This window comes from Lucilia sericata, unplaced genomic scaffold (genome assembly GCF_015586225.1).
Source record: "Lucilia sericata isolate MDLA Ls3-8-SP2 unplaced genomic scaffold, ASM1558622v1 Contig000079F_arrow, whole genome shotgun sequence".
Lineage (NCBI taxonomy): Eukaryota > Metazoa > Arthropoda > Insecta > Diptera > Calliphoridae > Lucilia > Lucilia sericata.
Genome location: NW_023994112.1, coordinates 595,437 through 609,419, shown reverse-complemented (window position 1 = coordinate 609,419; position 13,983 = coordinate 595,437). Strand labels below are relative to the sequence as shown.

The following is a 13,983-nucleotide window of genomic DNA, read 5'->3' as shown; positions in this document are numbered from 1 at the left end:
TTTATGTTAAATAACAGTGTTATTTTTACAGACTCTTTGGCAGTATATGTATGTCTGTCTGAGATTAAGAGTGTGTGTCAGTATGTGTATTTGTGGGACTAAATGATAAAGACGCCCACATGCTGTCAACGAACCAAGTTATTTCACATCGTTAGCATCTGTACGGCTACCGTATCTAGTTAACACAGCAGCAAAAGTAACAATAAAATCAAAAAAATATCTTAAAAGTGCAGCAACACACAACATACACAACTTCATTGCGTTGTGACACTATCAGTTTTTGGCGATCATTGCAATTTTTGACGTTTGTAACTCATAATGTGACGACTACTGGCAACAAGACTACTGCTGTGATTCTGTGATCCTTAATGCACAACCAACAGCATATGTTGTGGAACACGTAGTGATAGAGTATGTGTGTGTGCTTTGACTCACTTTGTTTCGTCGTTGTTTTGCTTCCCTTTGTTAATGTGGAGGTTTGTTTAGTGGTTACCAAATAATCAGGGACGTGGTTATAGATATTGAAATGGGAAATTGGGAAAAATTTGGTGATCTTCAGAACTAGTTTTAATGACCTATTTTGGAACAAATTTTTTCATCAATGATTTTTGTACGAAAATGTCATAATCAATATTAGTTCTAGGGAAGTTTCAAAGATGTGGCTCCTACAATACTTCCGAAGAACTTGATCTTAAGAACTTGTTCTAGAAGTTCCTGGTTACACTCATTCTAGAATAAGTTAAACATTTTCAAATTAATATAATTTTGTAATATGAATTTTTTTGATTTCATTAATTATTTGATCCATAAATCCCACCCCCATTTGACCACGTTACTGTCTCTGATGCCTACATGCTTCGCACATGTGAAACAGCAAAAAACCTTAAATAAACAGCAACCCGTAACAACTGTCATCGTTTGTCAGTTTATAAATCACTTGGGCTCACTTTAAACTTCAACACAATTCATTCATTCAATCTTCTTCCCAACAAAAGAATGATGAATAATTCAGCATTTTGAAAAGAAGAATAACAAAAAACATGCAAAAACTGCATTCAAGAGTGTGAAGCAACAAATGTTTCAAATGTCTCAGTTACGTTGTATTGAAAAAAAGTTGACAACATTTTTGAAATATTTATTTTTTTAACTTCATGATTATTTATAGTTTTGAAATGTTGAAATCCCAGAAAATAGAGATGATATCGCTTTATGGGCCAAACGAAGATTTCGTTAATGTGGTGAATAGCGCATTTTCGAGAATACAGAGTGATCTTTAGTCAAGCCTGTAGACTGATCTGTGATCAAGACTATAAGCTGATCTACAGTCAATACCGTAGACTGATTCATAGTATAGACTGTAGACTGATCTATAGTCAAGACTATAGACTGATCTATAGTCAAGACTATAGACTGATCTATAGTCAAGACTATAGACTGATCTATAGTCAAGACTATAGACTGATCTGCAGTCAAGACTATAGACTGATCTGCAGTTAAGACTATAGACTAATCAATAGTCAAGACTATAGACTGATCTATAGTCAAGACTATAGGCTGATATACTATCAATACTATAGATTGGTCATTAGTCAAAACTATAGACTGACCTATAGTCAAAACTATAAACAAATCTATAGCCAAAACTACAGACTGATGTATAGTCAAGACTATAGACTGCTCTATAGTCATGACTATAGACTGACTTATAATCAACACTATAGACTGATCTATAGTCAAGACTATAGACTGATCTATAGCCAAGATTATAGACTGATCTATAGTCAAGACTATAGACTGATCTATAGTCAAGACTATAGACTGATCTATAGTCAAGACTATAGACTGATCTATAGTCAAGACTATAGACTGATCTATAGTCAAGACTATAGACTGATCTATAGTCAAGACTATAGACTGATCTATAGTCAAGACTATAGACTGATCTATATTCAAGACTATAGACTGATCTGTAGTAAATACTATAGACTGATCTTATGTCAAGAATAATACATATTGTTCTATAGTCAAGACAATAGTCAGATCTAAATTGTAGCCCATGTTCTTATCTTATAATCATGAACATATGTATGAACTTGGAACATTTGTAAATTAAATTAGTATCAAATATTTCTGTTTAAACATTGAACTTTATTTAAACTTTTTATAAAACTTTTAATATTTTTATAAAATTATTATTAATATTTGCTTTTGTTACTTTTAACGTTATTGCCATCATTTAACATGTTTTTCAGCATAAATTATGTTAATTATCAAATCAAAATCAATAAAATCCATTGAATACCAAATCGCAAATATTATTTACTTAAAGACAATATAAAATGAAAATAATAATAATTTATCTATAAATAAAAAATATTGTCTAGATTACACGCAAACGTTTACCTTGTTATACAGTTGTAGCTAAAATGATTTGATTTTTTTGCTTTAGAAAAAAAGCTATATGACAGATAAACAGTCATAGATTTTTCCCCTTTTTTTGCTCTATACCACATACATAAATATGTATGAAATTTAGTAAAACTAAATTGCATTTAATGTTTTATTCATTTGGGGGTTTTGGATTTCATTATAATAAATCTAAAGCTTTTTATAAATTAATTTATTTCTCACTTTTTTGTACTTACTTTTTGATCACCAAAACGCATTTGTCTGCGTGCATTACGACTAACATTCATGCGACACAAAAACATGCGATGTTCACCCTCGAGATTTGAAATGGCAGCTGCAGCTGCTGCTGCTGAATTGATATGTTGTCCCGGCTGGGGCGGTACATTACGATTCAGTTCAGCTTGTATGGCAGAATGATCCTGTTTGTCTATGATATCATAAACCGAATCACCGTGAATTAAAAGATCTTCCTGTAGTGAAAAAAAAAACAAGAAATCAAAAAACATTTTTAAAAGCTTTGAACTCTTAATACATTTCTATCTTTAGTTTAAAGTTCAAAACCAAAATTTTAAATATTTTTATTAAAGCGTTTTTTTTTTATTATTTGGTGGCTTTTGTAATTAATTCTTGGCTATAAAAAAAGGTAACAAACCATTCAGTTTGCTAGTCAATAGTAAAGAAATAAAAACTCCCTTTCAAACATAAGTTGTTTTTGTTGTTGTGCCGTTTTATAACTTATCAATAAATCTTTGATATGTGGCTTTTGGCAATGGCCATAGACATACAACGACACACCCAACACCCGTTTTTGGTGGTGGCTAATATTTGCGGCATTTGCCACATATATAAATGTTATTGCTATTGTTGTTCTTGTTGTAGTTGTTGTTAGTACTGCTCGTACTTTAAATTACTTGCAAACACTCTGTCCATAAACGACATGTAACATACTCACTCATATGACGGCTGATAACCCAGCAAACATACAAATATATTTTTCAAAAGTTAGACCTTATGTTAGAAGAATATAGACTAGACTATAGACTAGACTATACACTAGACTATAGACTAGACTATAGACTAGACTATAGACTAGACTATAGACTAGACTATAGACTAGACTATAGACTAGACTATAGACTAGACTATAGACTAGACTATAGACTAGACTAGACTAGACTATAGACTAGACTAGACTAGACTAGACTATAGACTAGACTAAAGACTAGACTATAGACTAGACTATAAACTAGACTAGACTATAGACTAGACTATAGACTAGACTATAGACTAGACTATAGACTAGACTATAGACTAGACTATAGACTAGACTATAGACTAGACTATAGACTAGACTATAGACTAGACTATAGACTAGACTATAGACTAGACTATAGACTAGACTATAGACTAGACTATAGACTAGACTATAGACTAGACTATAGACTATAGACTAGACTATAGACTAGACTATAGACTAGACTATAGACTAGACTATAGACTAGACTATAGACTAGACTATAGACTAGACTATAGACTAGACTATAGACTAGACTATAGACTAGACTATAGACTAGACTATAGACTAGACTATAGACTAGACTATAGACTAGACTATAGACTAGACTATAGACTAGACTATAGACTAGACTATAGACTAGACTATAGACTAGACTATAGACTAGACTATAGACTAGACTATAGACTAGACTATAGACTAGACTATAGACTAGACTATAGACTAGACTATAGACTAGACTATAGACTAGACTATAGACTAGACTATAGACTAGACTATAGACTAGACTATAGACTAGACTATAGACTAGACTATAGACTAGACTATAGACTAGACTATAGACTAGACTAGACTATAGACTAGACTATAGACTAGACTATAGACTAGACTATAGGCTAGACTATAGACTAGACTATGGACTAGACTATAGACTAGACTATAGACTAGACTATAGACTAGACTATAGACTAGACTATAGACTAGACTATAGACTAGACTATAGACTAGACTATAGACTAGACTATAGACTAGACTATAGACTAGACTATAGACTAGACTATAGACTAGACTATAGACTAGACTATAGACTAGACTATAGACTAGACTATAGACTAGACTATAGACTAGACTATAGACTAGACTATAGACTAGACTATAGACTAGACTATAGACTAGACTATAGACTAGACTATAGACTAGACTATAGACTAGACTATAGACTAGACTATAGACTAGACTATAGACTAGACTATAGACTAGACTATAGACTAGACTATAGACTAGACTATAGACTAGACTATAGACTAGACTATAGACTAGACTATAGACTAGACTATAGACTAGACTATAGACTAGACTATAGACTAGACTATAGACTAGACTATAGACTAGACTATAGACTAGACTATAGACTAGACTATAGACTAGACTATAGACTAGACTATAGACTAGACTATAGACTAGACTATAGACTAGACTATAGACTAGACTATAGACTAGACCAGCGGTTCCCACCATTTTTTACTTGGCGGACCCCTTGAGGAATTTATTTAATTTCACGGACCCCCATACATATTTTGATATCTTATTGTTATAAATAACACTGTGATACAAAAGTGAAGAAAAATAAAATGCAGGCGTTCTCATATACCAATTCTACTTCGTTATAGTCCATAGAGTACGAATATATTTTAGTTTTCCCCTATCACTTCGTTAACTTACTTTTTAAGAGCAAAAGATGCGAAAAAGAGCCATTTTTGAAGTTTTAAATTTGAAAAATCATAAGTTTAGTAGTTTTCATCCGATTTTCAAATCCGATTTTTTTTTTTTAATGATACAAGTGTCTTTTAATCCAAAAAAAGAAATCCAAAATTTATGGTCAAATGTCTGAGTTACGGTCGTTTAAGTAAAAAAACTCACACTTTTTTAAAAAATTTTCATCATGCTCTACTTTGACCATGAGGCAGTGAGTTCATCTTTTATTACTTTCCTGAAGAATCACATAAAGGAAGGTTTCTAAAACTTGTTATTTCATAAAAATCTATGAAAAACTGGATAATTTATGCCAATTTTTCTAATAGCATGTTTCTCGAATTTTTGGTTTTCTCCATACAAATTAATTTTTGTATAAAAATGTTTATAAACATTTTTTAAACTTGTTACAAAGAAAACCAGAAACATGAACGTTTTTGTATGGAAGAAATATGCTATATTTTTATAAAACTTAGCACAACTCATAACCTTTTTCATCGATTATCATAAATTGACCATCATTGGAAACCCAACTTAATGTGGCTTTTTTCAAATGTAATAAAAGCTAAAGTTATTGCTTCATGGCCAACGTAGAGCAGTATGATAATTAAAAATTGTGAAAAAAGTGTGAGTTTTTTTACTTAAATGGCCGTAACCAAGACATTAATCATAAATTTTGGATTTATTTTTTTGGTTGAAAGACAACACTTGTATCTTTAAAACAAAATATCCAATTTGAAAATCGGTTGCAAACTACCAGACATATATTTTTTTAAAGTTAAAACTTCAAAAATAGCTCTTTTTCACAACTTTTGCTCTTAAAAAGGAACTAAACCAAGTGATCGGGAAAAATTAAAAATAAATTCCTACTCTATGGACTATAACGAAATGGAATTGGTATATGAGAACCCCTGCATTTTTTTGCTGTATCACTGTGTAATTGTTCGTCCGAAAATTGTCTTAGTCCTGGTCCATAAACCCTATAAAATATTCCCGTACATTGAGAACATTTAGTATTTCGGAGATGTTTTCAATTTCATGGTTTTAAATATAGAATGATGTTTAATTTTATGATCGTGAGAGCTTTCATGTTCATTTCTCGTCAAGGTAGAGAAAAGGTTTCTTTAACAAGTATTGTCGACATGTGCTTAAAGAGTCATGTTTCTAAATTTTTTTGCGATTGCATAGGAGTGAGCTGAGTATGTAAGCTAAGTTTTCGGGAAAATATGTGAAAGTTAGACTTCTTCGATGTTGTTGCGGAATGCGTTACCCACATAAAATATGACCTGAACTCTTTGCGAATGTACTGTGAATTTGGATCTTAAATTTGAATTTTAAAATACCTACGAATTATTTTCTGATGTTGATTTAATAATATTGGACAACAAAATTAAGTTAAAATCTGTGTATCACGTTGGAATGGAATATTTATATTTAAAATTAACTAGATTAACACTTTTGCTTACAATTTAAAAAAATATTATGAAATGTGACCTAACTTCATATTCCGGGATACTAGTATCAGTATTTAATTCTAAGGCAAATCATTATCCGTCTGCTATAAAAACATTTATTTCGATACATATATATTTATAAAAATTACAAATCACGTAATACTTTACTTTATAAAAGTGAAACAATAAATTTGTAGCGCCTAGCTTCATCCTGATAAACGACCGAAACAATAAAATTCAAAGAGTCACCAACAAATCTGGGATTATTGAATAAAAATTGTGTATTTTAGTATTTATGAAAAATTTGGAGATATTTTTAATATTTTGTAACATATAGAGAATATTTTTTATTCATGATTTTTTTCGTTCGTCTTCGCGGACCCCCTAGGATTTTGCTACGGACCACTAGGGGTCCGCGGACCCCCTTTTGGGAACCGTTGGACTAGACTATAGACTAGACTATAGATTACTTTGGATTAAACTATTAAAATCTAGAATAGATTTCTTCAGTTAGTAGTGACTTGATGTTTGCTGGGTTCTTTCTAATATATCTATGTGAGAATATGTAAATGTTGATGATATTCAAATAAACTATTGGCGGCCAACACAAAACCTTTTGCGAAATATTTATGTTGTCTCTACATACATATCTACTAGTTTTGTTAAACATTTTGACATAAAGCCCATTTTTGTGGTGTTCAACTGTCTGCTGTTTGGAGAGTTTTACGTTGTTTTTTTCTTTAATTTTTAAGACTAATTGAAGTTTTCTGGCTCTTGTTTAATTTATTGCATGTCGAATGTTTTTGTATTTCTTTTTCGAAACATTTATTCTAGGGCAAATTTATCATAACAGTGACATAATAGTGTAGTTTAATTAAATGCTGTCTTAAGGCGTGTCAATATGTTTGTTAAGTTATTTTTGTTTAACTATTGTTTTTTGCTGTTTTGCAGTAGTAAAATAATTCCCATCTCTGTATTGTTGTTAGCGGTATCTAATGCTAAAGAGTTGTTTTGACGTTTGAAAGTATTTAAACGGAAAAAATGTATATGATGAAATGACATTTGAAATGATGGTCAATATAAAGTGGTAGTAGTTAGAAAATTGCATGTTTTGCTGCAAAGTACAAATGTATTCCGAAACATATGCAAATGCATGCATGATATTTGTATGAAGAATTATAGCATTTCAAAACAAAAGACTTAAGACACAAACACAGAGTGAATGTACAAGTTTTCAAAGTAGAGCACCGCGGCGTATGTGAAATATTTAAAAATTCATATGTTTTTTAATTATCATTTAACTGCAAGCTCTTTTTCTGATACTTACTAACTAAAATGTTTAAAAAAAGAGTTCTTCACACTTACCATTGAATGTCCCAAATATTCAGCTGCATTATCAGAAATATACAGCAATTTACCATTCTGGGTAAGCATCATTAAAAATCCAGATAAAGCCTAGAAAAGGGTGATAAAACAAACCAAGTTAAAATAAAGTTATTTTCAATCAAATTTTCTAACTTTCAAAGAAATAACAAATTGTGTCAAAACTCTAGCAGCACTAGACTTACAGAGCTCGCCACAAGTGTTCCAAGAACTATTTCATAGACATTCTTAAACAAAACATTCACACATAGTTTTTGAATGAATTTAAAGTTAAACTCAAATCAAATTGAATTTTTTCCATTTTTTAAGAAACTTTTTTTTTAGGATTTTATTTTTATACAAACATATTTATTTTACTCATAGTCACGAGTAAATGGTATTGATTAATCTTGGTCGAACGTCAAGGTCTAGTAATAGTCAATTTCGATTTTTTTTTGTGTTGGTGTTCCTTTTATCTAGTTTGTTTTGAAAATTGGAGTTGATTAGTTTAACTCTCCCAAAACTCCTGGCTGTTGGAGTTTACATTTATTCATATGTATGTATATATTATTCAGACTCCAAATGAATTGTCTAAATGAGACACAGCCACTGTATACTACAGCTGCTACTGCTGCAACTGATACTTCCTTGGAACTATGATATGTAAATGTCAACGCAAAGTAGACAAAAAAAAAAAATAATTCTACTCTCAAGTTAATAGAGTTGTTACGGTTTCTTAAGAATGATTGTCATTTATATGGTAAATGAAAATAAATAAAAAAAAGACAACATTTCGTAGTCACCTACAGAAAAGTCTACTTTAGGGGAATGTAACTCTAAACAAATATTTTACGTTAAAATTTCAAAACAAACAAAAATCTCTGTTTGGGGTAAATAAAGTTGCAACAAGTGAGTAGAATAAATTGGCTTTTTCTATAGTTCTGTTGCTGTGTTTTTTTTCTTATTTGAAGGCCAATTCCATGTAAATTCTAAAACCATTCTAATCAAAATGTAGTTTTTCTTTAAATTTAAAAGAAATACAAATAAACACTTTAAACAAACAAGATATTTTATACTCTTGTATGAAAAAATAAAAATAAAATAAAACTATAACTTAAAGCCAAAGTGAAGGTTCAAACATTTAATTCGTACTAATGAATGTTAAGTTACTACTAATGGTGGTAAATCTTGTAAACGTCATATACACTTAAGTTAATTTAAAATATTTTTTCCCAAAAGAATATTTGTTTTTTATAACAGTTTACAGATAAATAGGAATGTTTGCTTATGGGGGGTGTCTTTTGTTATAGTAAGACCAATGGCGAAATGTTATGTTTTAAAAAAATCTCTCATAGACCAAGAGTGTAGAGTTATTTCACTATAATAAGATTTGCACACCGCAACATTTAGTGAAGAGACAAATAGTTGGATTTTAAGTGAAAAATCTGATTTTTCGTGAGAAGTCTAGATTCTAGCGAAATCTGACGAAAACACGAATTTTTGGCGAAGTGTTGAATTTTTAGTGAAAATTCGGATTAAAGTGAAAAATTCTGTTTTTGGTGCTATAAACAAATTTTTGGTAAAAAGTACGATTTTTCGGGAAAAGTTTTATTTTTAGTGATAAAACGGTTTTTTAGTGAGAAGTTAGATTTTCAGTGAAAAGTCGAATTTTAAGTGAAAATTCGTATTTTTATAAGATTTCTGATGAAAAGTTGAATATTTAGTGAATATTTGGACTTTTAGTGAAAATTCGCATTTTTAGTGATACTTTGGATTTGTTAGTGAAAATCGTATTCTAGTAAAATTGATTTGTGGTGAAAAATTCATGAACAATTTCTAGTAAAAAGTTAGATTTTAAGTGAATTACATATCAAATGTAAAATATTTTGATGAAAAGTTAAATTTCAAATGAAAAATTGTAATTTTAGTGAAGTCTTATTTTAAGTGAAAAGTCGAATTTTTAGTAAAAAGTTAGATTTTTTTAAAAAAATTAGACTTTTCATAAAAATATTCGGATTGTAAATGAAAAATTTTTGGTGAAAAGTTGAATTTTTTAGTGAAAATTCGAACGTTTAGTAAAAAATTGCAATTTTTTGTGAAAAGTAGAATGCTTCAGGAAATCATAGTTAGTCAATCCTTTGACACTCCAAAGTCTCGGACTCACAAGATCTGAAGCAAAGAGAATCAAGTCCAGAACCAAAGATGGATAAACTCGCAGATGTACGATATATAACTACATATCAGCAAAAGGTATACCATAGGGTGGCATTTTGTCACCTTTATTCTGGGTTACCACGATGAATAGCCTGCTAAGGACCCTAAACGAGAAAGTACTTATCCTGTCTGCTATGCAGACGATGTCGTAAAATATCATCTAGATATTCCACCGATTGAAACATATTTAAGATATGAGGTGGCGCTTACAGCCGAACGACTTTTTACTTAGGCTAACTGGCCACATCATCAATGTATACTGGACACATTGGAAGGTTATACACAATCATCGGACGTGCCTGATCGTATACCAGACACAGAATATGTCGGAAACTTTGAAACGCTGATCCCAGATATAATGTCTTGGTCAAGCGGAACATTAGAGCATATACCAGTAGGAATCCTTTGTTACACGGATGGCTCTAAATTGGGGGACAACAGGCAGAAGTCCGAGCAATAACGGAATGTGTAAATTGGATTAGAATAAATATGGCGCCCCCAGGACTTAATATATTTACCGACAGCCAGAAGGCAATTAGGACGATATCGAGTGATAGAATTAAATCTAAGACCGTATTGGATTGTAAGAAAGCTTTAACTGAATGTTCTCCCAGAGGTAAGATTAACATGGATATCAGACCACTCGGGAGTAGTCGGCAACGAAAGGGCGATTGTGATAGCTAGAGAGCTTGAGGTAGTTAACCTGATGAACACAAAACTTTTCGACGCAATAAAAGCTGAATTAAAAACATGGATGGGAGAATCTCATAAGACCTCTTGGAATAATGAAACGGTGGGTAGAACCACAAAGATCCTATGGTGTGACTTTGATGAGAGCAAGACGTGAAATCACCTCAAAATGAGCAAGTCTGAGGTTAGTATGATGGTACGTATTCTGAGTGGACACACAGGATTACGAGCACAAATTGGACGTGCGTATTCAGACGAATGTAGAGCATGTGGGAGAGGTCAGTGAAATTCTGGAGTACTTTCAGGCATTCGTCAGTCATTCGTCGAAGTAAGATTCAAGTATCTTAGAAGTGACGTTATTCCGGACTAATACTGATTGAAAACTTCTTAGGAATTTTGCCTATAAGGCGGGAGGGGCAAAATTTCCCAAAAACTTCTTTATAAATAGTTTTTAACAGGTTCTGCCACACAATGGAATATTACGCTTTTCTCTGGGCATTTTTCAGCCAATGCTTCCCCTTTCTGACCCACCAAATACTTGGTTTTTTCACTTTTTATATGTATGTAGTTCAAAACTTATTTCAAATTATAAAATAAACCACATTTGAAATTTAAAAACATGTCGTAAACATTAGCTTAACAAACGATATTATTAAGTAATTCACAAATAAACAAAAAAATTCATTAAAATCTTGAAAGATCTATTTCAGTTGATAAATTGTTTGACCTAAACTACAAAAAATTGCAGAGATTTTTTCTTAAATAATAAAGGCAAAAAAGTCATAAACATTTAAGAAATACATACATGAATCCTTAACTTAACTAAATCTGTAATAAACTGCCAAAAAATAAAAACGTTTAACATTTGTTTGAAATAAAAAAAAAAAAAAAAACATCAATAAAACTACTCAAAAAAGCAAGTAAATTTCAATCACCTCTAAACTCCCCCATTAAGAATTTTTGCAAAAACGTTAAAAAATCTTTAGACTTTAAATCATTTTTGTTAAAGGCAACAAAGTTCATGTGTTTTTTTTTAACATGAGTTATTTAGAGTAGAAGCAGTAGGAACAGCAACAGCAGCAACATATGGTGGCATGGGTTGGTTGGTTTGGCTGATTGGTTGGTAGTTGCTTTTTAACTGGTAGTAGTAAGTAGTACAAACTTATGACCAAAAAAAAAAAATAATAAACATTAACAAAACATCAACATTATTACCAACATTTTTACAAAACATCAGACAGTAAGTAAATATGCATTCATTCATTCATTCATTCCTGCATGTCTGTTCAAGCAACTCAAGCAAGTGCGGTAGTTTATTTTCATGTTTTTTTTTTACAAAAGTGGCACATTCATATTTTTTTTCTTTTACAAAATTTTATTTCTTTTTATATACAATATTTAAATTTAATAATATTTTATTTTTAAATAAAACTAAATTTTTATGACTCACCTTTGAAAATCCTATATTTGGTGTTGGTGCTTGGTGTATGGAAATGTCATGCCGTTTGAACACTGAAAGTATATTTTTAGAAAAAAAAAGCAAAATATATGTCTTTATATTAAAGAATAACATTAAAGCAGTTATTAAGCGATTTAAACATATGTTAATTCTTTTCCTCTAGTTTTTTAATAAATAATAAAATAATATAGGATTTTAGCAATGAGCTTATCTGCATTAAATTAAATACAATGCTACTAAAACTTCTACTACTTAATGCTAAGTACTTACTTAACAGTTAAATCAAATAGTAATTGTTGTAGAAAAAATTATTTATTTTTAATAGAATATAATAAAAAATATAAACAATTTAATTGTATCTCAGTTGCCAATGTCGTCATTGTTTTATTTATTTTTATTGTTTTTATTCAACATTATTAGTTAATGTATTTATTTTGTTTGTTATTCGGTTTTATTTGCAGTTGTTTAAAAGAATAATTTTAATATAAATTACTCAAGCCAGAACTGAACTAGAACTGAACTAGAACTGAACTAGAACTGAACTAGAACTGAACTAGAACTGAACTAGAACTGAACTAGAACTGAACTAGAACTGAACTAGAACTGAACTAGAACTGAACTAGAACTGAACTAGAACTGAACTAGAACTGAACTAGAACTGAACTAGAACTGAACTAGAACTGAAACTAGAACTGAACTAGAACTGAACTAGAACTGAACTAGAACTGAACTAGAACTGAACTAGAACTGAACTAGAACTGAACTAGAACTGAACTAGAACTGAACTAGAACTGAACTAGAACTGAACTAGAACTGAACTGAACTAGAACTGAACTAGAACTGAACTAGAACTGAACTAGAACTGAACTAGAACTGAACTAGAACTGAACTAGAACTGAACGAACTGAACTAGAACTGAACTAGAACTGAACTAGAACTGAAACTAGAACTGACTAGAACTTGAACTAGAACTGAACTAGAACTGAACTAGAACTGAACTAGAACTAATAGAACTGAACTAGAACTGAACTAGAACTGAACTAGAACTGAACTAGAACTGAACTAGAACTGAACTAAGAACATGAACTAGAACTGAACTAGAACTGAACTAGAACTAGAACTGAACTAGAACTGAACTAGAACTGAACTTGAACTGAACTAGAACTGAACTAGAACTGAACTAGAACTGAACTAGAACTAAACTAAAACCGAACTAGAACTTTTGCTATTAAATTCACTTTTAATCTCACTCTTTTAAATCTCTGCTTCTAAATTAAGTTAAAACAACATAGTTTAGAATCATGTTTAGTTTACAAAATAAAAAATTATATACTTGTACGTTTGTCTATTTTTATGTACATACATTTTCATTACTATATACATATTTCCATTTTTTTTTTCTAAATTTTTTGCCATATGTCATACTACATGCCATTGTGGGAGAACAATCCAAAATATATTAATACAAAAAAAAAAAAAATACAAAACATTGTCACAAGTGTCCAACCCCAACAACAATATTGAAAAAAAACAACATTAGAGAGAATTTATATAAAAAAACAAAACACTGTCAATTGGTAAAATGTCAAAGTCCCAATATGAAATACTTTTAAATAAATTTTAAACAC

General features: G+C 30.6%; 1 protein-coding gene across 1 annotated transcript in view; it reads right to left on the bottom strand.

Moving 5' to 3' along the window:
- LOC119616538 overlaps positions 1–13,983 on the bottom strand; it is a 63,022-nt gene that overhangs the window by 7,342 nt on the left and 41,697 nt on the right. The window contains exons 4-6 of the mRNA XM_037972951.1: positions 12,347–12,408; positions 7,996–8,085; positions 2,646–2,879 (exon numbers count right to left, since the gene is read on the bottom strand). Of these exons, the coding sequence (XP_037828879.1) occupies positions 2,646–2,879; positions 7,996–8,085; positions 12,347–12,408 (386 nt within the window). The remainder of the gene's footprint in view (positions 1–2,645; positions 2,880–7,995; positions 8,086–12,346; positions 12,409–13,983) is intronic.